General features: G+C 36.5%; 1 protein-coding gene across 5 annotated transcripts in view; it reads right to left on the bottom strand.

Moving 5' to 3' along the window:
• The window catches only part of TRPS1 (trichorhinophalangeal syndrome I), a 238,770-nt gene that overhangs the window by 152,683 nt on the left and 60,578 nt on the right, over positions 1-25,509 (bottom strand). For all 5 annotated transcript variants that reach the window (XM_005857821.2, XM_014547903.1, XM_014547888.1 and 2 more), the window contains one exon: positions 13,665-14,268. In XM_005857821.2, coding sequence (XP_005857883.1) covers positions 13,665-14,268 — 604 coding nt within the window. The remainder of the gene's footprint in view (positions 1-13,664; positions 14,269-25,509) is intronic.

Below are 25,509 nucleotides of genomic sequence, written 5' to 3'. Positions count from 1 at the left end.
CTATCCTTTTGAAACAAAAATGTTCACATATGCACGGAAGGAAATTCTCAACCTTTATTTCAAATCTTAGCTTACTAACTACACTGCACATACCTTTCAATCAAGCCTTTCTATGATCTATATCCTAATAATGCCAGAACTTCACATTATTCTCTCTACATAGCTTATTCACCTGCTGAAAACCCAGCCTCTTAAAAAACCAACCCACAAAACCCTTTATGACAACTATCTTTAATTATTCAACTGAGTGTTATCTGTTCCTCTTTAAACACCCAAAGACCTCTGCTCTCCTTTCTTCTTGTCCCTATTATGGAAGTCTTTTTTATTACAGCTGCCTGTATATCTGGCCTATTGCTTACACGTGACTGTATATTACTTGAGAATAAGAACCCCGACTTATTCGTATCCATACCCTTTATAGCAGCGGTTCTCAACCTGTGGGTCGCAACCCCTTTGGCGGTCGAACGACCCTTTCACAGGGGTCGCCTAAGACCATCCTGCATATCAGATATTTACATTACAATTCATAACAGTAGCAACATTTCAGTTATGAAGTAGCAACGAAAATAATTTTATGGTTGGGTCACAACATGAGGAACTGTATTTAAAGGGCCAGAAGGTTGAGAACCACTGCTTTATAGGGTCTTTTATGGTTCCTGAAACAAATTTGGTGATAATTATTTATTGGACAACAAGAAAAGTTTGAGATTAGTATATCATATCAGAGAATGATTCTATAAAGTTATATTTTACTTTGGATTTCTATTTCTTGTATGTCTGAGTCTAGGTTAGTTTGGTCTAGTGCATTTTGGTTCTTTGAAAATAAATCCTGAACCCAGATGAGTATTAATGTATTTAAATTTAGACACAACCAGATATATGTTCAAACCCACCAAACAAAAGGATGGTTGAAATTTCATGAACTATATAAATACAACTAGTCTCTAGTCCTATGAAAGGACTTTGCATATAGAGGTAAGATGCTTAGGAAAAAAAATAAAAATGGGATGTAGAATGGTTTTCTACACTTCCTTTTAACAGCTGATTTCATTCCTACTACTTTGTAATAATTTGTGCAAATAACCTTGAGCAAATTAAAATAAATTTAAATATTTAAAATGGAGCTTGTGCCAAATACTTCATTCACTGAGTAGCCATTATCATCACCTATAGGTGATTACCGAAACATTAACTTTAAGAATATTTTTGGAGTCAACTAAACCACTTTACATATTAAATCTATAATTACCTTGTAAGGTTCATTTCAGTACATTATACACCTTGAAAGAATCATTTCAGTACGTTATACTATCTGAATACTCAATTTCACTTTTATAGTCAACAGATTCCTTAGTTGCCTTGACATTCAAAGTAAAAAAGATACCTGACAGTATCTTCTTTGTCGGTGCTTCAGAAATGTACCTTATCCAAACCATCGTATTACCTTTACCCCTCTATAATAATGTTTAAAGAAAATGTTAGGGTTCCTATGTCTTTACTATCACTTGAGGCAGTTCTAACTACTAGAAGTCCAGAAAAGATTGGCTTTCCTGTTTCGCAAGAGTATACACATAGTCTGGGAAAGTGACCTATACTTGCCAAAAAACTCCACTATTGAGTCATCCCATGAAGAAACCTGATTATAGAGAAATCAATTCACACAATTTAAAATTGTAAGCAAGATACAATTATTTAGCTACAAGGACATTCAACATGGCCCTATTTATAATATAAAAAACTGGAAGTAACTTAAATGTTCAACAAGGAATTGATAACCATCTTTACGAATACAACTAGTATAACATACTATGAAAAACTATGAAGCCAAAAATGTGATATAGCAGAATATACGCTACTGAGAAAATGTTTATAACTTGTTATAAAGTGGAATTGAAGGCTGTTTAATAATAACTGCTTATTATTAAACAGCCTTCAATATATGTTTGCATGTGTTTGTCTAAGTATATATGTATGTATATGTCTAGGAAGGGATGCATTAAGGTGTTGAGTAGTCATTTTCTTTTTCTTATTTAAATTTTCTAAAATGTCTAAAACAAACATATATTTTAATGGGACAGAAAATGACAAGGAACTTGATATCCTTTTCTCTTTGTGTAGACTTTTCCCAATTTCTTTCTCCATTTCATCCCTAGCCTCATCTAGAGGCCACCTTCTTTCCTGAAATCCACAGGAATTGGGTGGAAACATGATCATTTTTATCATGAAAAATCACACTTCAAATAATTCATATGTGAATAATGAGATATGAACGCTGAAAGAACATGAAGAATCTAAGATAGGTTTATAGTTTTAAGATGCAGTGGGACGAAAGTGAATTATTCACGTCCATTAAATAGAGTTGGAATGATTCACAGCCAATTTTATTTTTATAATTGTAATGAAACAGCTGGGATTAGAGTCTATTCATGGACTCATAAGAAATTTGCACCCCACCTACTAAAATTAGTTTCTGCATCCAAAATTCTGATTTGAACATCTGACTGTGAACAAAACAGGCATCATCGTTCAATGCCAAGAAACGGAGGAAATAGGCTTTAAGCATGTCATATTCTCACCAGCATTACTTTATTTCTTATTGTGTATACTTCCCTTTATTGTTATTCATAGCATGATTCTTTGAAACAAAGTTATTTTCAAAGAATAAACTTTCTTGTATAAGATAATCTCAAAGGACATAATTATTTGAGATTTCAAGATTTCAGACTGCATTGTGACGGTTGTTTATAATTACTGGATTCTAAGCCAGGGGAGTGAAATCTGATTTAAGAACTTGTGTACCAAGTATGTGATATCTCTTAAGACACTGACACTGAGTCTAAAATGTAAGATTTTTGTTTTCAACTTGCCTCATGTATCAATTTACAGATCTAAATGTTTAAGGTGTTATAGAAAATTTACTTGGTCCTAGGATTTGCAATTTTAAAGAGATGTGAGCAGTTGTATACTTCTCTCTCTATAATATTCCAAAGAAGGAAATAGTGTATAAGGATTGAGTGACTCACCCAGCATCACAAGGCTAGTTAGTCACAAAATTCAGTCTAGAACACAAAGACTCCTTTCCTCCAATCCAATACCTCTTTCCACTACATCACAAGGGAAGAGTAGAAGAAAACATGAAATATATTTTTACTGGAAAATAAAATCCAGTCAAGCCTGAATCGGGAGAGCATACTAAAGGTGGAACACACCCACCTCCAACCCAACAGTAAATAACCTCAAAGGGCTGAGCATCCTACTCAAGAATAATTAGGATATATTTTTGAGTCTTCAGAAAATTTTAAATAATATGTGAATTTGAGGCAAGCTCTGAATTGTTATTTTAAAAATCATCCTATATTTTACATTCTTATATGTAAAAACAGCATAAAGTTTTGAGAGGCATTTTGACTGGATAATTTGTAGACCATAAACTGCTCATCCAAACAATCCACATTTTAAAAACTTCCAACTTTCTCTGAAGTAGTTTATCCAATTCAGGCAATGTAGGTGGATTTTCCTGAATTATCAAGAAAATTTTAGGTTGTATATTCCTGGCAGTAAGAATAATTAATAATTAAATAAGCCAAACATGTGTATCTTCTAAAATATGGCTAGCATTGCTTCACTTGTACCACGCTTTGCAAAACACGTATGCTTCTAAAAAGTTATAAGTAAATAAAAGCATTTTTAATTTTCAATGTACAAACCTGAAAAGAAATTTTAAAAGTTCCATACTGACTTTTTTTCTTTTAAAGAAATAATTATTTTTAAATAAAATGAATAGCTCTCTCAAATGTAATATCTGGAAATTTCTAGATTCCCACCTAAAAATGGCTGACTTAAAATTTGCATTTATAAATGGCATCATAAAGTTTTCATAAATGTTATCAATTGGTTAAGAATGGCCTGAGACTGTATTTCTAGTTAATAACAAGCACGAATTCCATGTAAATTGAGACTGTATCTCTTCCAGACCTACTAATAATAAAGAATATTCTGAATTCTGAAAATCCTTTCAAAGAAAAATACTCTTTAATGGAATCAATATAAATATCTCAGCAACAAATAAAGGTAAAGATCATTAAAATTTCATATATATTTTTAAAAAGTTATTTTCTCTTATACTTCCACAAAGCCCACACCATTACCCACCAGACCCAACACACATCCAAGGAAGGAAAAAACTTTAAAAAAGGTTTGAGAATTTGTGAAGGTTAGCAAGAACATCGCCCATGGAGGCAAAATAAAAACAAGCAAAAAGAGAAATTTCTCCCCTAAAAAAGGCAAGAATAGCTGAGCTGATTGCTTTCACATAAGACACATGACTCAACTCTGCTTAGGAAAATGGGTCCTGCCTGAACATCAACTTCTCTACAAAATAAACATTTGCTTTTTCTTTCACTACCTGCTTTCATCATTTAGTCAATTTATAGTTCACCCATTAATCCTTAATTGAATATTCTAAGATTTTGTTCTTTCAGCATTTTTAAAAGCTGATTTATTTATGTCTTAAAATGACCCTTTTACATGACAGTGACTTGGACACAGAACACCATTTGTTGTATCAGTGATGAATGTTCTCATTTAAATAACTGAAATGATAAGAAATTATCCTAAGGAAATGATCAAAATTAAAATAATACAATGAGATTCATCCAAGTTTTCTTTATAACTAGAAACTACAAGTTGCCTAAGTGTTCATTAATAGTGCATTTATTGACCATATCATGATATAGCTATTTCATGATATAATGCGCAGGCACTAAGACAAATACTGCGGGTTATAGTGGCTGATGGGAAAATACATCCATAATATATTGTAAATAAAAAAAGATTATAAAAGAGTGAGGCACATGATGCTATACTTAGATAAAATATATATTTGCATACATATATAGAATAAATTACACACTAAAACATGAATAGGAAAGTATTTGTGAGTTAGAATTCATGAGTGGTCTTCATTTTCTTTTCAGTGTTCTGTATCATCTATCTCTTTTTTGTTTTTTGTTTTTTATTGATTTTTTTTTACAGAGTGGAAGGAAGAGGGATAGAGAATTAGAAACATCAAAGAGAGAGAAAACTCAATCAGCTGCCTCCTGCACACCCCCTACTGGGGATGTGCCCACAACCAAGGTATATGCCCTTGACCGGAATCGAACCCGGGACCCTTCAGTCCGCAGGCTGAGGCTCTATCCACTGAGCCAAACCAGTTAGAGCTCTATCTCTTTTTCAGTAAGTATGAGCCACTTTCAGAATTTTCAAGAAGCTATTTTTTCTGTTTTGTATATAAAACACAAAAAAGTATATGTTTAGATACAATAAATTATTCTGAAGTTGCAGAAAGCTGTCCAAATTTTAACAAATCAGAGAGTCATAGGAGGCCGTGCAATGTTAATGGTTAAGAGCATAGCTCCAGAGCCAAATCACCAGCGTCAGAAGTGCATCGTTGCCATCATAAGCACCGTGACCTTGGGTAAATTAACTCATCTCTCTGCCTCAGTTTCCTCATCAAAATAAAAGAGATAATAACAGCTTCAACCTCAAAGGGCTTTGGTGAGGATGAAAGGAGTTAAGCCAATAATAAGTTAATGAAAAGGCAGTAAACTTTTAATCCTAGAAACTGAAATGCTACGTTACCTGGCAACCAATTACAAATTAATATCCATCTATTTTAACCATTACTTTATTTTTGAATGCTTTCAAAAGTAGTTTAATTGAGAATTAAATTGGACAGCTACAAGGAATTATTGTGCTGTTCAGTACATTACCTGGTAAACTCAGAAAGTTAATTTCCTGAGAACAGATTACTTTATGGGACATGAATCTACCAAGACATTTTTTCATTATTTAGTATGTCTTTAATACCAAATTGTAAACAAAATGTAACACTACAGGCAAATGCAATTCAATAAATCACACTGTCATAGATCTCATCACTTTCTTCAAACTATTATTACCAAAAATATATTTAAAAATATTTGTATTTGCATCCAAATTCTCATAAAAGTTTGACTGATAATCACTACTTACCTTTTTAAAAAATTAATAAAATTATAAAAGTGTATTTTGCCTTTTACAAATATATCTATATATTCTTAGCTTTTCCTGGTTAATAATGATGTTACAGATAGGCGAATTTCCAAGGCATGAAATGTCTCATCCCTTTCATAATTAATATGCCCAAATTAAATCTCCTAAATTGAGACACCATCTTGTATAAGAGGTAAGTTAACATGTAAAGTTATGTGCGAGAGCTATTTGATCAATCTGACATGAGCAATGATACCAAATACTCAATTTATCATATCACAAATGTCCTCTACTTACACACACACAAAAAAGATTCCTTTGTCTTACTCTTAATCACTGATAATGATAACAAAAGAAGTATGCCAGAAGATAAAGTATTGTGGATTTTTTTCCAAAATAAAAAGTCCTATTCCAGGTTCTAATTTGTAAATTAGAGCTAATTGTAGACACATAAAATGAGAATGTTGCTTTGTTGAAATGAAGCAAGTTCTTGAAACTTCACTGAAACTCTTCGCCATCTCCTTGAACTAACAACCCAACTGGATACAGCAGTACCCTGTTTGCCAAGCTTCCTTAAGTTAAAAAAGCAGACCACTCTAGTCATCAATGTCCTTTTCTGTAAATACTTAATGAAAGTTCTCCAACAGAGTCAAAGGAAAGGGAGAATAAAAGAATCTGACAATGGAAACAGTATTTACTCTTTTGGTGGCAGCAAATAACAAAATACACACACACACACACACACACACAAAATCCAAGACGAAAAAATTTCCTGGTATTTTAGGTGATCAACAGTTCTATGAAATCCATCCATCAGACTGGACTTTGCCAGAAAATACTAGGTTTACCTCAAGACTGTGTAGCTCATGGCTGACACACTTTTGAATTAATCTGTATCTATGCTTCTGAAAATTGGACCACCTTCTATGTAACTCTTTACTTCCAACATCTAAAAACACTCAACAATAGGTTCCTTTTGGGGCCCTGTTATCTCCTGACTCATGCAGTCTGTGAAAAAAGGAAGTCAAGCAAAAGATAGTTATACAGGAAATAATTAACAGATACTGTGCTGAAGGATACCATTTCACAGTGACTACACACTTACAGCCCAATTCACTGCAAGATACATCTGTTTCCCCTGCCTTAGAAACCTGGGCCAGCAGAACCGTGCCAGACTTCACAAAAAGCTTGGTTACAAAAAAGAAAAAGTGCTTTAAAAAAAATACTTGGGCCAATGAAGCTGACTTACGAAAAAGAAATTAGAATAATGGGAAATCCTATTGGCCAAATCAATAAAACCAAACATGTATGTGTCAAATTGGTTTGGACAGATCTACTATCAAAAGTGGCCTGCCAATATAAAAAATGAATAACCAATAAAGAAAAAGAAAACAAGCTACCTAGATTTTATTCAGTAAAAACAATTACAATGATCACATTCATTATTACACCTAACTCATTCAATGACTGGATTGTATTTTTAAAGTAAGCCAGTAATATATTTGAAATTCAATTGTACCCTTTTCTAACATGACAATAGAAATACATCTATAGAGGACAGAAGAACAGAGATCTACAAAGATTATTAAGCTCTGATTTTGATTTTAACACTTTTTTCTTGGGCAATTTAAATGCCAATGGCTACCTAAAGAGAAACTTTATCAACATGGCCTAAATACTACTGTTTCATAAGCAATGAATAGGGAAATGTATATTTCCTTTTTCCTGGTTTAGGCTGTTCTCTTTGGTATACCTATGTAAAACATTCAAACAGGGTCAGGAAAATGGTTATGTACATAAAGAAGATAATAAGTCAATAATACCTATATGATAACTGAAGGACTGTTTTCATTTTCACTAAACATGAAGCAGAACAAAAAATATCAGACTTTTCACTTGAGACCATCTTTGGTTAAAAAAAGTTCCTGCGATCTCCTGTCAGTGGTTGTAAAGGCATTCAACACTGCCGCTTGTTTGAATGTCTGTTTGGCTGCCAATGGACTGTCCCCAAAAGAACATTTTTGCATCTCAATAGACTGTCCGGTATCAACGATCTTTAAACTATAAATTTAACACTGCGAAGAACAGGGGAAATAACATCTGCTTTGTACCGTGTTGATATCACATTTACCAAATGAACAAATAATCACACTACTTTGCACTTATCTAGAACCCTGCATCTGACGATCTCAAATGGCCTGACAAACGTTAATTAACGAAGCGGCACAGCCCCCCTGTGAGCACCGCAGGCATCCGATCCTCTCCCAGAGAGATGAACGGGGATTCTGGGAGGCCCTTCCTTTACAGTCAGAGACTCAACTTGGAACTCAAATCCCCGCACTTGGAACTCAATGCCCACAGCCCCTGGCTGAACATCTCTGCCAGAACCCAGCAGCGAAAAACGTGCATCTTAAAACGGACAAACTTTCCTAAATAAATTCACATGGGAAACTGAAATCAGTTCAGAGACTTATTTTCCCCCTACATACATGAAGAACGTGGGCCGATAACTATGGTGTTTGGCAGAATCTGAGTCTATGAATTATCTCTGACAAACGACATGCAGAAGTTTAGCTGAATGTTGATTTGCCATTTACCACAGAAACAACATATTTACCAACTAATCTTAATAGTACCTTCTGGTTTCACTAACAAATAAAAAATGCATTTGATACTAACCAGATCTTTGTTTAACACAAGGTTTTGTTCCTGTTAGTGTGGTTATCAGTTAAAAGATAAAGTTTTCCATCTTATAAAATCCAATCTAAAAGGTCAATTACAAGAATGAAGCCTAGCATTTCTTATGCAGGAAATAAAATGAATACAGTCGTATGTGAATAAGAGTCGATCCACTAAACAAACTAAATACATAAATAAATTAAATAAATAAATACCTTTGTGTAAATATACAAAATAGAAGAAACTGGTCAGTAAAGGGCACATAACTATATTGAATTCTGAGTACACTACCCTGTTTAGCTTAAAATGAGAAAGAAACATCTATTTGAATATATAAAACCAATTAACTTTTGCTTTTAGCACAGGCAATATTAAATATGTTAACTTCTTCACAGAAACAAATTATAAGTTAAATGAAAATACTGCACTTTTAAAACATTTCCAGGAGCTTTCATGTTTTATAAGATATTTTCTAGAAGTTTTAAGAGTACCAATTAAAGTTTTCATGGAAACATGGACTATTTCTAGCAAAAGTCTAAAGGCTTTAATACTTTTTCCTACTCACAAAAAAAAATCACATGAATGATATTGTAGAGATAATGTCTGGTTAATACACAACAAACACCTAATTTCTTTTTTTTTTTTTTAGTAATATGTTTTTATTGATTTTAGAGAGAGAGGAAGGGAGAGGGATAGAGGAATAGGAACATGGATGAGAGAGGAACATCACCGATCAGCTGCCTCCTGCACACCCCCTACTAGGGATTGAGTCTGCAACCCAGGCATATGCCCTGACCAGGAATCGAACCATGACCTCCTGGTTCATAGGTTGACACTCAACCACTGAGCCACCGGGGCTGGGCGATAGTTACATTCTTTAAGCAAGCTGAGGATGATAATACTTTTTTAAAAAATTGTTTTTCTCAATTTCTCCACTTCCTTAATTCCCTGACTTCAAGTTAGTGTTGCATCATTTCAACTTTTTTTTTTTTCAGTTCCTCCACATTAGCTGCTGAGCAGCAAATCTTCAGCGAGAGACTTAACCATGTTCTGCAAGCGAGTGACCAAATTCCTTATCGTATGATGTGTGATCCTTAGAGGCTGTCATCTACTACATTCTGACTGCTGACAAAATTAATACATGTATGATCAATACATATTTTAAAACAGTGTTGGATCCCTTTTCTGTGATTTTAATCAAATTTGAATTTTTAAAATTTTCATTTTATTTGTCTTTGAATAGTGCTTTTGGAAAGCACCAGTTTTATTGGATATTTGGAATAGGAAGCATAGCTAATTTAACTTACTGTGAAATATTTACTGTAGCCAAAACCGGTTTGGCTCAGTGAATAGAGCGTCGGCCTGCGGACTGAAAGGTCCCAGGTTCGATTCCGGTCAAGGGCATGTACCTGGGTTGCGGGCACATCCCCAGTAGGAGATGTGCAGGAGGCGGCTGATCGATGTTTCTCTCTCATCGATGTTTCTAGCTCTCTATCTCTCTCTCCCTTCCTCTCTGTAAAAAATCAATAAAATATATTTAAAAAAAAAAAGAAATATTTACTGTATTAACCAAATGAACAACTTTAATGCACACATGTCTTAACTGATAAACTCTTTAAGACACCGGAGAGAATTTAAGCAGCGCCCACTCTGACTGTGAATTTGACAAGATTTTTACTCTGGTGGTAGAAATTGGCATTGATAAGTTATCACAGCAAATACAAACTTCTCCGCTCATTCCTCTGCCATCAGTGGGGGAAAACCCAGCAGAATATCACCATCCTATTTACTAAAAGTAAAAAACGATGTCTTTCAATTTTGTAATTGTAGAAGTCCGGTGAGTAGTGAGAGTACCCTATAAAAATTTATAAATGCAAAATTGAACTATGCAAAAATAATCTGCACATTTTGAATGAAAATACAGTGGTCTGTGTAAATATAGACTTATAGAATGTATTATTCATCTTTGAGTTTAAAAGGTAGAATTTAACTTGATATTACCTCACTGATTGGCATGGTATTCAGAAAGCAATTTAAGAAATGGAAAATAGGTTTTAAAAGTTATTTTCTATCTAAATAGTGCACACAATATAGAATTATTAGAACAAATATATTTGTAAATACATTTGTACATATAGTTTCTAATACTAAAAGTAAAAACTTGAATATGGAAAATTTACCTAGCAGAAAATATTAATGTAAAATATTTCAACACTGATAAATATTGAAAACATTTTTACAGAGTAGGCTGAATGGAGTTAGGGTCATGCTATAAAGCACATAATTTTGTTGTTTTTAGAATATTGGTCTTTCTAATACATGTTTTTAACTGGTTTTAGTTATGAAATTTTGCTGTACTCAAAGTGAGGAAGGAAATATAAGAATCACAGACGAGAATTAAAATTTCAAAATATTCTGTTGTGGTTTTTTTTACTTCTAGTTTTAGTTTTGTGTCCAATATGTATGTATATTTTTAGTTAGTGAATGTCTTTATAATTTTTCTTTGTAAATAGTATGGAATTGATCTTGTTATAAAATTTTTTAAATTGCATATGTGACCTGTGTTGATTATTGCACTTTGAGTGGCAAGGGCACCTTAACATAAGCTTTATCTTGTGAATTACTTCATGAAAACTGGGTTTGCCCGGCTGGTGTTGCTCATTAATGTTTCTATCTCTCCCTCTCCTTTCCTTTCTGAAATCAATAAAAATATATTTAAAAAAAAAAGAATGTAACTATCATGCTCAGGTTTTAGACTTCACTGCTTAATTAATTATTCCTCATTACAGATTCTTAATGTATATAAATGGTGGCAGGAAAGAGAATATTCCAGACAGTCTAAAAGAGTCAAACAATTTGGTATGCAATGAGTTGTCACAGGTGAAAACAATTTTAAGTGGACGAAACAAGGAAGGAGAGCGCTGGTGCTGGAGAGCTGAGGCCCATTCACACCATGCTCTCAAGCTGCAGTCTGACATTTAAAAGCCTCAGACATATCGTTCCTGCCTGAGACCCAGAAACTGTAAGAGCACTTGAGACCAGAGAAGTCCTGACATGCTGGAAAATAACCGGCACTTACACTTATATAAATGCAGCTCCCTATATATTTATCTAAAAGAAGCTCCCTGGATTGCACACCCTCTAGACGGGTATAGGAACCATTTTTCCTCCTTTTCAAAGTTCCTTATAATAAACTGGCTTTTCCCCTGTAGGATTCTTTGTTACTCAGTGTACGGGGCATCACCCCTTCTGCATTCAAGCCCTTCTCTTAGCTCCAGGGCATGACTGCAAACAGGAAAAGTAACAGCTTTTATAATTAACTGTGCACCTCGAAGGAGTGTTTCCCAACTCCACTCGAGAACACCCGAGAAGCACAGATAGGCTTCGGAGAATGGGCAGGGAATGAGAGCAGAGTAGCCACGCAGACACTGGAAAGAGCAATTTTTCTCCCCAGAATACATGGAGAGAGAACCAGTGGTCTCTAACCTGCAGGTCTACCTGGCCAGCTGAACTCCATTTTCTAACTGGCTTTTTCATTATGGTTAGCTGGTTTCTGATCCTACCTTAGGCACATGAACCAAGTTTCAAAATCATCCAGAAGCTCAAAATTTTCTGAGTCAGGGTGAAATGACTAAGCGGTGATACCTTAGGCCAGTGGTCGGCAAACTGCGGCTCGAGAGCCACATGCGGCTCTTTGGCCCCTTGAGTGTGGCTCTTCCTAAGCCTTAGGAGTACACTAATTAAGTTAATAACAATGTACCTACTTATATAGTTTAAGTTTTAAAAATTTGGCTCTCAAAAGAAATTTCAATCGTCGTACTGTTGATATTTGGCTCCGTTGACTAATGAGTTTGCCGACCACTGCTAGGCAAAAGGAAAGCATCACTTATTGGGAACTCGTGAATTTTCAAAATCTAAAGTATTTTCAGAAGAGAGCAATCAAGGATCTTATCCTATGCAGAGGCTTTGTTTTGCTTTTCCACATGGGACTTTGTCTTTCTCCCTTAAAAAGCCCTATAATATAAAATGCACGGTTCTCGGTTCTCTTCTTTGAATGTTCTTCACGCCATTCACACTTAGATCTACCTCGCCGTTTCCCTCTTCTTGGCAACTAAACAACGAGCATTGTCACTAGTACATAATTATACAGTGAGTTTTAAAAAACACCCCATTTCCCTATTAACGTCTCACCAAGGGCTATTGCATTCTCAGTGATTTAAGTCTCTGCTACATTCTTTATTCACCATATGCGGTCACACCACCTTAGAATGTAAAAGTCATTTCGCTATTTTAATGTAACAGGTGTGCATCCTTCTGGGATTGGGAACCTCCCTTCTCCGAATGCCGCCTCGTTGTTTCGCATAATCCCCAGAAAGGATGAACCGACATTCAATCTGGACCCAGAGCAGTGACAAACAGGTGACTGCCCACCACTGTGCCAAGTATGTGCACAGGACACACACTCAGGTGAGCTACTTTCTGCCACTCCATCCTGAAAGGCATGAATCAGCCAACTGACAGAGAGCACTGCCTTTCCTTGGTCAGACCTGATAATCTAGAACAGCGGTTCTCAACCTGTGGGTCGCGACCCCTTTGGGGGTCGAACGACCCTTTCACAGGGGTCGCCTAAGACCATCAGAAAACATATATAATTACATATTATTTTTGTGATGAATCACTATGCTTTAATTATGTTCAATTGGTGACGATGGAAATACATCCTGCATATCAGATATTTACCTTACGATTCATAACAGTAGCAAAATTACAGTTATGAAGTAGCAACGAAAACAATTTTATGGTTGGGGGTCACCACAACACGAGGAACTGTAATAAAGGGTCGCGGCATTAGGAAGGTGGAGAACCGCTGATCTAGAGGATGTGTGTCCCCCCTCCCTGCCCCCCTTTTCCCTTCAAGATATAGGAATTATTTAAAAATGAAACCTTCCTACCCGTAACAGGGACTGGGACTCATCCTTGGACTTGTTTTCTGCAGATGGAGGATACTGCTGGGTGATGGCCCCGGACTTCTCTCCGCCTGCCGGCACCCCCTGCAGGAACGCCTTGGTCTCCACAGCCAAGCCGTACATAGGGCGGGCCAGGTGGGCAGCTTCGACGTTGGGGCTGTCCCTTAGAGTCTTGGTCTGCTCTTGGGTGCCGGACACCGGTGTCAGGAGCCCCAGGCTTGTCTGAGTGAAGGACGGACTGCCCCGGAGGATGTCTGCCCCTCTCCAAGCCATGTTGCGAAGGTCATCGCTGGGGCTCTCGGTCCAAACTTTTTCTTTGAGCCCGTCCTTGTCTTCTAGCTTCTCCCTCTTCACCACACTCTCGGGAACGGGCTCTCCCATCTTAGAGTCTGGACTGAGCAGACTGTAGACCTTGAGGTCAATCTTGGGCTCCTCCTTGATGGTGGAGACGGCCTGCCCATCGTCCTCGCCGTTGGCTGTAGTGCTGTCCTGTTCCTGGCAGTGAACAGTGTTGAAGTGGTCCAGTAGTGACTGAGTGTCGGCCGCGGTGAAGCTGCACTGGCGGCATTTGTAGCAGCTGTGCGCCCTCCTGGGGAGGAGAAAACAGGCATGGGAAATGGAGCACTCCAAGGGCCTCTTAAAAGAATGCTCTTTAAACACCTGAATTTTATCTCAGGTGACGCAAGAGGTAGAAAACGACACAATATTCTCAACATCCAGAAATTGGAAGGTAATGAACTGGCATTTTCAGTTCTACATACAGAATGTGGCATTCCCTGTTGGCATATTAGCAATAGTAGGTATACACACATATTTACGGGCACACACTCCTGTCAATTCACCTGTAAAGCTGGTTGCCTTACTTTCTTATTGATTGGCCTGCTCTGTTCATTTCACCGTGGCTCAATGACCATTGATTCTATATTATTTAAGCAGATATTCACACATTTTTTACAGCTGTTTTAATCAATGGTCTTTTCACTCTGTTTATTTAAACTACATTGAGATTTTCTTTCACTATACACATATACACATTTCAGATGCTGAAGGGCTCTGTACAGCTTTTATATATGAAATAAATTCTACCTAACTATAATGTTCTTTTCTATCATAAAATTCAAACCGATTTAGTCAAGGAAATATGGCTGATTGATCTACATAATCTAGTAAATAAGATGTATTAGAAACTCAAGATTTTTCTAAACAAATTGGGTGTCCATAAGGTGTCAAGAAGCATGATACATAGAAATTCATGAACAGGGTATGTGTGAATCTGTATTTATGTGTGGGACTTCTTTTAAAAGGCCTAGAACAAGATCTTATTTGTTAACTATTATAGCATCTTCTTCTGTTAAAGACAAAAAAAGTAACTGTTAAAATAAGACAAATGTTTGATAAACAAGAAAGAACATTCTAAAAAGCATTCCAGAAAGGTACACAAGGGTTTGGAATCAGGCATATTTTCTTTAACTGGAAGCCTCGTGTGGCTCTCTAAAAACATGTGAAACACCTGCCACTCCACTGATATAATGTGTTAGGAGTTACCAACTTAAAGTAAAAAAATATTACTTAAAGCCACTGCAAAATATGTACTCATATATGTAATTGTAGTTAATCATCACAGTATTACTTTGCCAGGTACTGGGTATGTATTGGTGAATAAAAGACACATAGTCCTTGGCCTGAAAGTCTGAACAGTTTAGCAATTGACTTCTTAATTGTCAAGCTTTCCTCTCTTTCCATTAATAGTAGTCACACCAAGAATCTGTAGATTCTAAATAACGAAGATAGAAAGGGCATTACCTGTTTTATTAAAGTCTGGGGAGGCCAGGATGTCTTCTCAGTGTGTTCATTAGGGTGGTTTAGAGCCCTTATATCTAGTAATATATCTAATAATCAGGATGATGTGCCTTCAATATCTAGTTAGTGTGCAGTCTAGAAAGATCCTGAGCTATCCCATCCCTTTACGAAATAATAAAAAATAAACACATCCAACCCTTAACCCATTATTCGACTGGTACTTCCTCCTAAATAGGCTAGGCCCGGGGCCCCTGCCCAGACAATGGATTCAGCTCAAGATATCACACTGAGACACGGTGTCTAGGCCTTCTAGGTTTTCTAGTTTCAAGTTCCTGTCCCAATGAACAACTCCCCAACTCCTGACAGGTCTCAACAAGAGCTGCTCTCATCTGCCCCACAGAGGAGCTCTTGATCCAACCGGCCCAGGAAAACCTTCCATGAGACAGAAGCCGGAGAACTGTCGCGTGCAGAGAACGGTGGGGGTTGGGTATAAAGCACAAAAGGAACACCAACTACAGAGATAAGTCTTCAGTAATAACCAGGTTTTACATTGCAAAGGAAAACACGGTTTTCACAGGAAGGATATTAAAATAAGATGGCAATAACACGCTCAACTCACACACCTTTTCTTTTGAAGAGTTCAAAGCACTCACATCCCACTGAAGTATAAAGCCCATTTCACAGACAGTAAAATGGAGAAACTGTGACTTACGCACTGAACCTACATCAAGTCAAGAATACAGGGCTTCTACCTCCCAGATCAATGTTCTATTTCTCTACCCTCTGCTGCCTCCATTTTTAACTTTATACAACAATAAATCAAATGACTGGTAATATGGAAAACCAAGACATGCAACCTGAAGAATGAAAAATGAACACATGAGGGGATGGTAAAGGTCTTCTAACCGATACAAAAGAAACCGACTACAGCAACGATTTGCAAATCAGGCTATGTGCAACGCTGCAACTTAAGGAGTTTCTTGGTAATACATATTCCAAGGCCCCTCTGTTGCTTTACAGAATCAGAATCTCCTGGGAATAATCAGAGAATCTGAACGTTTAACAAGCTCCTCAGGTGACACCAATGCAGGAATCAGAATCAACCTTAATAGAAGGATCATGGTTCCAACAACTCAGTAAACACTCATAAGACATCCCCCAATCCCAGGGACTTTAATAAAGGCAGGAAATGCCCTTACTATCTTTCTTATTCAGAATCTTAAGAATCTGGGTGTGACTACTGTTAATGAAAAGAGAGTAAATCTTGACAATTAAGCAGTAAACTGTTAAACTGCTCAATTTTCAGTTCTTTGAACCCCAGAAGATGAAGCAGAAAAGGCAATTTCCAACTTAGTACTCTAAAGACCTGGAGGACTTCTTACTCCCTGTAGTACCAGCCTTAACTAAATGACAGAAACTACATTTAAAGGACAACATTACTTTAAACGCTCGGAGCAATACAAACTTTTCAATAACCTATGCTAACATCTAGAGCAGCGGTTCTCAACCTGTGGGTCGCGACCCCTTTGGGGGTCGAACAACCCTTTCACAGGGGTCACCTAAGACCATCGGAAAACACATATATAATTACATATTGTTTTTGTGATTAATCACTATGCTTTAATTATGTTCAATTTGTAACAATGAAAGTACATCCTGCATATCAGATATTTACATTACGATTCATAACAGTAGCAAAATTACAGTTATGAAGTAGCAACGAAAACAATTTTATGGTTGGGGGTCACCACAACATGAGGAACTGTATTAAAGGGTCGTGGCATTAGGAAGGTTGAGAACCACTGATCTAGAGCAATAGTCTCAAATTCTAACATACATAGGTAACATCTGGTAACCTTGCTAAAATCCAGATTCTGATTCTGGAAGTCTGGGTTGGGACCCAAAATTCTGTATTTCTTGTAAGCACCCAGACGATGCTAATGCTGTGGGTCCCCAGACTACACCTTAAGTAGCAAGGATCATGAAGCCATGGTCAGAAATAACTTCAACATGGATGTTAGTTAGTTTGGAATGAACTCTCAGTATATATACTTAGCATTTGAGCATTCCCATATGAATTCTTTATGATGGGCAACATCCTTTTCTCTGAAAACACATACAATATTATTCACCTCAGAGAGTCAACACTAACAGCTTTGTAAGTTAAAATTACAAACATGATATTGTCAAGCATAATCCCCAAACAGTAATTCATCTACTTATTTCATTGTTTGGGGGTCATCTTTCAATATTCTTTAGTGCCAGGCCATTTATATATATTAGCCCACAACAATCACACTAAGTATATATTTTTGTCCCTAATTCACAGAACAAGAACCTGAAGCACAGACAAGTCAATTCACATAAGGCAGGCATGACACAGTATCTTAACTCTTGTCCATGAGTACTCTTTTATGTATGCTGTTTGGTACTTGATGAAAAGTATCTAACTTATTCAGGAATTAATTAAGATTTGGGCATATTCTAGGATGCTTGTCATTCCCTCAATAATAACTGAGAAGACCTTCAACATAATGCCATGTCCCCAAAGAATAAAAATAGATGATTTTGATACCTAGTCTGAGAAATATCACTCAAGAATAAAAGTTTAGTCATTGTGAGATTTTATTAGTTTGGACTCTCCTCTAACCTATTAAATGCATTTCATTTTATTAGCATTCATATGAAAACCTCAGAAAGGTGCAGGGAATTTTCCCTCTATTTCTTAAGACCCACATTAACCACTTTCTCATCCACAGACTTTCCAAATGACTCAACCCAAGAGTAAACTTAGCAATCCTCGGTGCTGCTCTGAAACTGTCTTCCTCTGAGGATTTTTTCCACGCTGCCTTTTATTAAAATCCTGTGTGTATCTTACTTTGCAGTTATATTATCACTGCCTTAAGATCAAGATCAAAGCTCACACCCAACCCCACCCAGAACATCTAGTCAGTCAGTAAATATCTGCTTCATAGCCAGAGAAGTAGAACCCATGGGGGAGGAGAAACTTTTCTCTACCCTCTGGGTTCTTTCGACTGGTCTAATAATAGAATAGAATGAGAAAGATTAGGAAGAGAAAATAACCAAATTTAACACATACACATGTATGGGAACCCCACATACATGAGAGAGTCAGAAACTCCACATGTATGAGAGGCTCAGAGGCCAAAAGGGAACATGGGTGCTTAAGACATCCTGAGCAAGAGTGCATGAGGTAAGTGCCTTGGGGGCTTCAAAGGGTCACTGCGAAATGATGTTTAGTAAATGCAAACAGACCAAAGATGTTCTGTCTAACAATCTCCCATTATGGGCAAGGCCCCTAGTTCAAGTTCTTCCAGGTCGTCAGGGGAGGGACAGAAGTTTCTCCTGAGCCCGCAGCTAACATCACCCTTAGCTCAAAACAGCCCACATACCAAAGAAGCATATTTTGAACTGACTCACTCTGAACTCCACAAACCACCATAGCTTTGAGGGAGTTCAGGACTTAATGTTGGATTTAATGTGTAGAGCCAGAAAGTGGCAGAGGAAACGAAGTGGTACACATTTTGCAGATGGTATCTTTTGAGTGGTCCTCTGTATAAACTCTTCATTATTTACAAACTCCTTGAACTTCTGGTTCCATTAAGCCAAACTAATTTAAAAGACACTACAAATAAATGCTTTGTATTAACTTAAATTCTATACTCTCTTGCCAATTCAAGAACAAACACTTTCCTCTATCCAAGAAAAAAAAAAAAGATGTCATTTTATAGGTCTCCCTAGCATAGAGCTGCCAGATAAAATATAGGATTCTCAGTTAAATTTGAATTTCAGATAATAAATAAAAAATATTTTAGTGCAAGTATGTTCCATGCAATATTTGGAATATACTCATATACAATCTCACTATGTCCCATGCAATACTTTAGACAATGAGGACATGAATCAAAGAAACTTTGATAAAAAAGCTAAATCATCCTTTGCATCCAGAAAAAAACTACAGCAAGCTGCCTAAAAAAGGCCAAATTGTACTTAATTCAAGTGACAAAATTTCTGTGAGAAGAGATGTTTTATTCCTTATCCTACTGGACAGAATTTTCATGTGCTATAAAAAGCACTTATTTCAGATCCATTCACATTTCAATGCACAGTGGGCTTTTATCCTGGTAGTAGCATTTCATTCATTAGTAGAGATTAAAAGTATTTTTATAATTCATAAAGGGCTGAGGTTTTTTAGATTCTAAAAAAAAAGCTAAAAGATGCTACTCTTTTATTCTATTTCTTTATTTCTATTTTCCTAGTACACCAGCTTATAGTACATGTGAAGTCAGCTCTGAGCAATGCTTTCTTTTTTCCATTAAATGTTAACTTCCAGAGATTTATGCCATCACTTGAAAAGCTCTCCTTTACCAAATAATTGTATTTCACTTCCAATAGTTTTAACCACAGTTTTTTCTTCTTCAATGACTAAATCAGTGGTTCTCAACCTTCTGGCCCTTTAAATACAGTTCCTCATGTTGTGACCCAACCATAAAATTATTTTCATTGCAACTTCATAACTGTAATGTTGCTACTCTTATGAATCATAATGTAAATATCTGATATGCAGGATGGTCTTAGGCGACCCCTGTGAAAGGGTCGTTCGACTGCCAAAGGGGTTGTGACCCACAGGTTGAGAACCGCTTGGACTAAATGAACATCAAAATAACTGAATAAATCATAAGTACCAATCAATTAGATAAGGAAAGTTATTTTTTGGTAAGTATGGAATATGACACATAGATAAATTGTCACAGAAGAGGAGGAAGTGGAGGTGATTTCATTTATATAGTTCAGTAGTCTGATATCTAATAAAGTCAATCATTTCTGTAACATATATTTGTTGTTATAATGGTCTATACGTGTGGCAGTTGAGATTACTGACACTGTAGAAGAATGGCATAAAAAGCAGGTGAAGGAGAAAATTTCAGGGACAAAATATGAAGTTATAGGTGAATAAGCAGATGAACCAACTCTTAGAAGTTGGAGATATAATACTCAGCTTTAGTGACGTACAGAGGAGCAGTCTACCAACTACAATCTAGGAAAAACTGAAATTGTGAATTAAAATTCCATTCAGTCAACTTATCACCTATTTTTTAAGCTGAAATAACCTAGTAAGTACTCATTTGGGGTAACTGGTTTTTTTAAGTGGGTTGTGGGCTGATTTCATCTTCAAGTAGTGGAAAATGCATAACTAATGTCATGTCTGAAAAATTTCAACTGATGATTCACTTTTGAGAAGAAGATATCCCCTATGAAATATTCAAAAGAGAAAGATAAGCTTTCCGGTAAAATAGAAAGTAAACAAGAAGTTGGGACGTAATTTGTATAAACTGATATGAAATGAAATCAAGGCTAAAATTTCTCTTATTCCAAGATTTGTGACTGGTCTTGTACAGTCTTCAGTACCATTAAATCTGAATTTCTAATAAATAATGTCGTGCTACTGTGTTATTTTGTTGATGGACTTTAATATCCTGGGTAATGTTTTTACCTCATAGTGGAAGTTTTCAACTTGTACTATTATGTCCATTTCCAGGTATTACAGGCAGCTGGTTTATTAGATACTGTTTAAAAGGACATGTCCCATAACATACACAAATCCAAATGTAGCCATCATGGCTCTCACCCTTTTAGAAACTCTGTACTAATGCACGTGTAGTTGCTCTCAATTGTTTGCTAAGGATATTTAACTTATCCATATGTTTTAAGTTTCAATAATTATATTTTAAATTTAAAAATATTAGTTGCTTCTTTTTGAATATTCATTTATAGTCTCATACAGCTTGATCAATTTGTAAGTCTAATTTTCATTTTTAAAGAATTGATTATTGATCGGAGACCAAGATGGCGGCATAGGTAAACACCGCAGACTGCTTGGGACGTAATTTGTATAAACTGATATGAAATGAAATCAAGGCTAAAATTTCTCTTATTCCAAGATTTGTGACTGGTCTTGTACAGTCTTCAGTACCATTAAATCTGAATTTCTAATAAATAATGTCGTGCTACTGTGTTATTTTGTTGATGGACTTTAATATCCTGGGTAATGTTTTTACCTCATAGTGGAAGTTTTCAACTTGTACTATTATGTCCATTTCCAGGTATTACAGGCAGCTGGTTTATTAGATACTGTTTAAAAGGACATGTCCCATAACATACACAAATCCAAATGTAGCCATCATGGCTCTCACCCTTTTAGAAACTCTGTACTAATGCACGTGTAGTTGCTCTCAATTGTTTGCTAAGGATATTTAACTTATCCATATGTTTTAAGTTTCAATAATTATATTTTAAATTTAAAAATATTAGTTGCTTCTTTTTGAATATTCATTTATAGTCTCATACAGCTTGATCAATTTGTAAGTCTAATTTTCATTTTTAAAGAATTATTATTTTATAATTAAAAACTATATATCTGAAGTTGCTAGGTATCTAAAGCTACTATTTGCATTTTTTACTGATTTTGGATATAATGGCTTATATCCCTGTCCATATAGAGAATTTTTATAATAGTGAGCTCATTCAAGGTTTATCTTAGGCAAGGTCATGGAGGTGAGAATGGCAGTATACTAATAGACAAATTTGTGTTTACTTCTGACAGGAGTCAAAGGAAGGCACTAATATGGAATCACAAAAGCCACCTTCAAGGTGTCAGCTTAGAGTAAAATTCACATTCTGCACAATCTCTCTGCCGGTGACTCCTGGCTTAGACTCCTGATCAAATGCAGCATCAATATTGACATCTACCCTCAGGGAGACCTCACCTTCCATGTTTGCCTCATTCTCTCCAGTCTGGGTTAAGTTAACTCGTGGTGAACAGAGAAGAAAAAAAGCTTCAGAAAGTTCCCTTACTTCATGGAACTCTAGCAAGGCATTAAAACATATATTTTATATAGTATAGTCGTTCTGTAAGGAAGTAGTCCTCTTACTCCAGAAACATAAGTTTATAACACTGAAAATTTTGATAAGGAGAATAGTAGCCAATTAGAGAAGGAGTACACTGTTTAATTAAATACTAAAAGAAATGGAGTGTAAGATACAAATTCATGAGTGGATATAATAACTCAGTCATGCTGTGAGCTGGGGCATCAAAAGTAAATATGAAACATTAAGCAAACTGACCAAGTTCCAGATACTGACTGAGTAATGCCTGCAGTTCAGCCCAGGTTAGACGTGGTTCTTTGGGGAAATGCCCATGCAATCCACACTGAGGTTTTTCCACTCACAGCTCTTAATCAGCTCTCCTGCTTTTTAGCTGTAGTTATTTTATAGCTACATGATTTCACATATTGTACAGTTCTCAGCTTATACTACCTTTTTACTACGCTGTAAGTCTTGTATATAAAACACTCAAAACCCTAGACTATTGCACAGTAAAGCAGAATTATGGTGAAAGTTTCCCAACATAAATAATATGAATAAACATAAATTTAACTATAAAGATATTATTGTGATATGGTAAACTTGTCCCTTTATGCTATCTTAACCTGTGGCATTTGGGGAAAATGCTTTGATAGCAGGTCAACGTTTTCGACTTCCATGTGACTACTTTCTTTCATATCCTTGCAGCCTCCATTGGCTGGGACTCCTGAAATTGTAATTGTCTGAGTTTCAAATATTTCTACAAGAACTCATAAAAGATTAGAGGTAAAGTGCTCGGCAACTTAAAGAGTCTAGGATCACACAAACTCCATCAGGTTTTAAGAATAAGGGCAAGATCATTTTAATGCCCTAAGGACAAGTGTTACTCAATTTTTTTTATCTAATAAAATACTGAGAGGTGGACCTAAATTTAATAAACTGATGAAATAAATAGATCCAGAGACATGGAAGCATGGAACATGACAAATCTCAGAGGGGAGGGGGGCAGGAAGAGATTAACCAAAGAAATTGTATGCATGACCCGGGACACAATAGTGCAGTGAAGGCCGGGGAAGGGGGGCAGGGTAGAGGGGTTCTACAGGGGAAAGAGAGGGACATCTGTAACACTTCCAACAATAAAGATAAATTTTCCAAAAACAAAGTGCAAAGAAAAACGTCAGTTTGTGTAAAATCTAGGTCCTCAGAAGGATTCCAAGACCATGTAATAGTCAAAGATTAAACTCTAACTTACCACGGAGCTCTCAGCGTATTCAAACTACGGTGAAGTCAAAATCTCACAGGGATTTCATGTACTTAAAGATATTCGCTGAGCACCTATTAGCCATCCTGGCACAGTGCTAAATCATGTAGACACAGCAGTAACAAGACAAGACTCGTCTCTTTTCCCTCTGGAGCGTACTTTCCCTAGCAAATATCAAGTAAGCTTTGAGATTATTCAGTCATATTTGTTATTCATACTTGTATGTCTTAGGATCTCTTTTGTTTCACCAAAGCATATATAGGGACTATTTTTTTCAGACAGGTTTTCAGGCAATGGCCTCAGTTTCCTCAAGAAAAACCACTCCTCTCAATGATGTGGTATCTAGATGTATCATAGTGTGTGCCTGTGTGCCTGCGTGTGCGTGTTGTGGCTGATTCCCTCATGATGGAAGAAAGCCTCCTCCTTCAAAACAAGAGTGGATTACCTAATTTTCACATCACCTGACAAAGGTGCATGCATAGTACGCACACCGGTAAAGCTCCGAAGAAAGCGAAGGTCTGTGAACCTCAGAAACAAATTAACATGCAGCTAACATCAGAGGAGCCAGAAACACTGCAAGTGTGAACATATCTGATTGCAGGGCTGTGTCTTTCCTGCAGCTGACCTTATAAATTAAACAGTGCAAATCTTAAGGAAGTGTTTTCTGAACATTTACATGCACTGTGAACATGAGGATGCCCTTCAAATTAACATCTAACATTATTAGCCTACTGCTGTTGGACTTGAACTGCTTCACTACTGGCGACTGAGAAAACATACACACACTAGCACAAACCTGCAACTTTCAAAAAGAATGGGAGGAGGACCTGTTTAAGATCTTGAGAAGTGAAAATTTGTAAATTAGGAAATCGAGTCTACATATGGAAAAGCACTTAAATCGTCAATAAACCTCTTTACTTTGATGCTTAAAGGCATAATAACAGAAAAGCATCCAATAAGCACTAAGTTATATCTGAACACGCTGTGCCACCAGGATTTTGCTACACTAATTCCTACTTATAAGCAAGTCTCAGTTTAAATGCTCCTTCCTCAAGGAAGCATTTCCTAATCTATCTATCTATCTATCTAAATGTATATATATATAACCTAAGCGACTGTTACGACCTGTCGACCGAAGGACCGGTCCACCAGTCGCTATGATGTGCACTGACCACCAGAGGGCAGACGCTCAATGCAGGAGCTGCCCTCTCGTGGTCAGTACACTCCTACAGCCAACCTTCCGTGGCTGGCCAACCTCCCTCGGCCCTTCCCCCTGGCCAGCGGGCCCCAATTGGCCCCAATTGGGACTTGCTGAGACAGCCCCGATTGGCCCTGATCGCCAACCAGGCCGAGGGACCCCATCCGTGCACGAGTTCGTGCACCAGGCCTCTAGTCTACCATATTGGGCTATGTTGTCATTGTATTCAAACGTAGTGGTCTCTGCTTCATCTTTAAGATACCCATCATTCTGAAGATCTGTTAAGCTTTCCTACTAAACTAAGTTCCATGAGGGCACTGACTATGTTTGTCTTGTTTTCTCTTTTATCAGTACTGGGCATAATGTGTATTTTTGGAATTAATTAATTAGTTAAGGAATTAATACATAAATGAAATAAAGATACATATCCTAAACTCATCTCTAGAAAATACAAAAATTAACTGGGAAAATTAACATTTACAAAAAGAATAGAGTGAAAGGAGCAGGAAACACTGACATAACTCTGTTTACAAATCTGAAATAACTTCAGCAGCGTCACCTGTTCAGAGGAGTGAGTACTGAAATCCTAGTCACACATATTACAGAATTCTCACCTTCATATTTACTGTTTGTATGCAAAGAGAAGGTTGTTGCTCGATTTTTTAAAGCACAAAAAATATCCAATC

This window comes from Myotis brandtii, unplaced genomic scaffold (genome assembly GCF_000412655.1).
Source record: "Myotis brandtii unplaced genomic scaffold, ASM41265v1 scaffold1137, whole genome shotgun sequence".
Classification (NCBI taxonomy): domain Eukaryota; kingdom Metazoa; phylum Chordata; class Mammalia; order Chiroptera; family Vespertilionidae; genus Myotis; species Myotis brandtii.
Note: the sequence above shows the minus strand (reverse complement) of the source record. Positions and strands in the feature narration are given on the sequence as shown.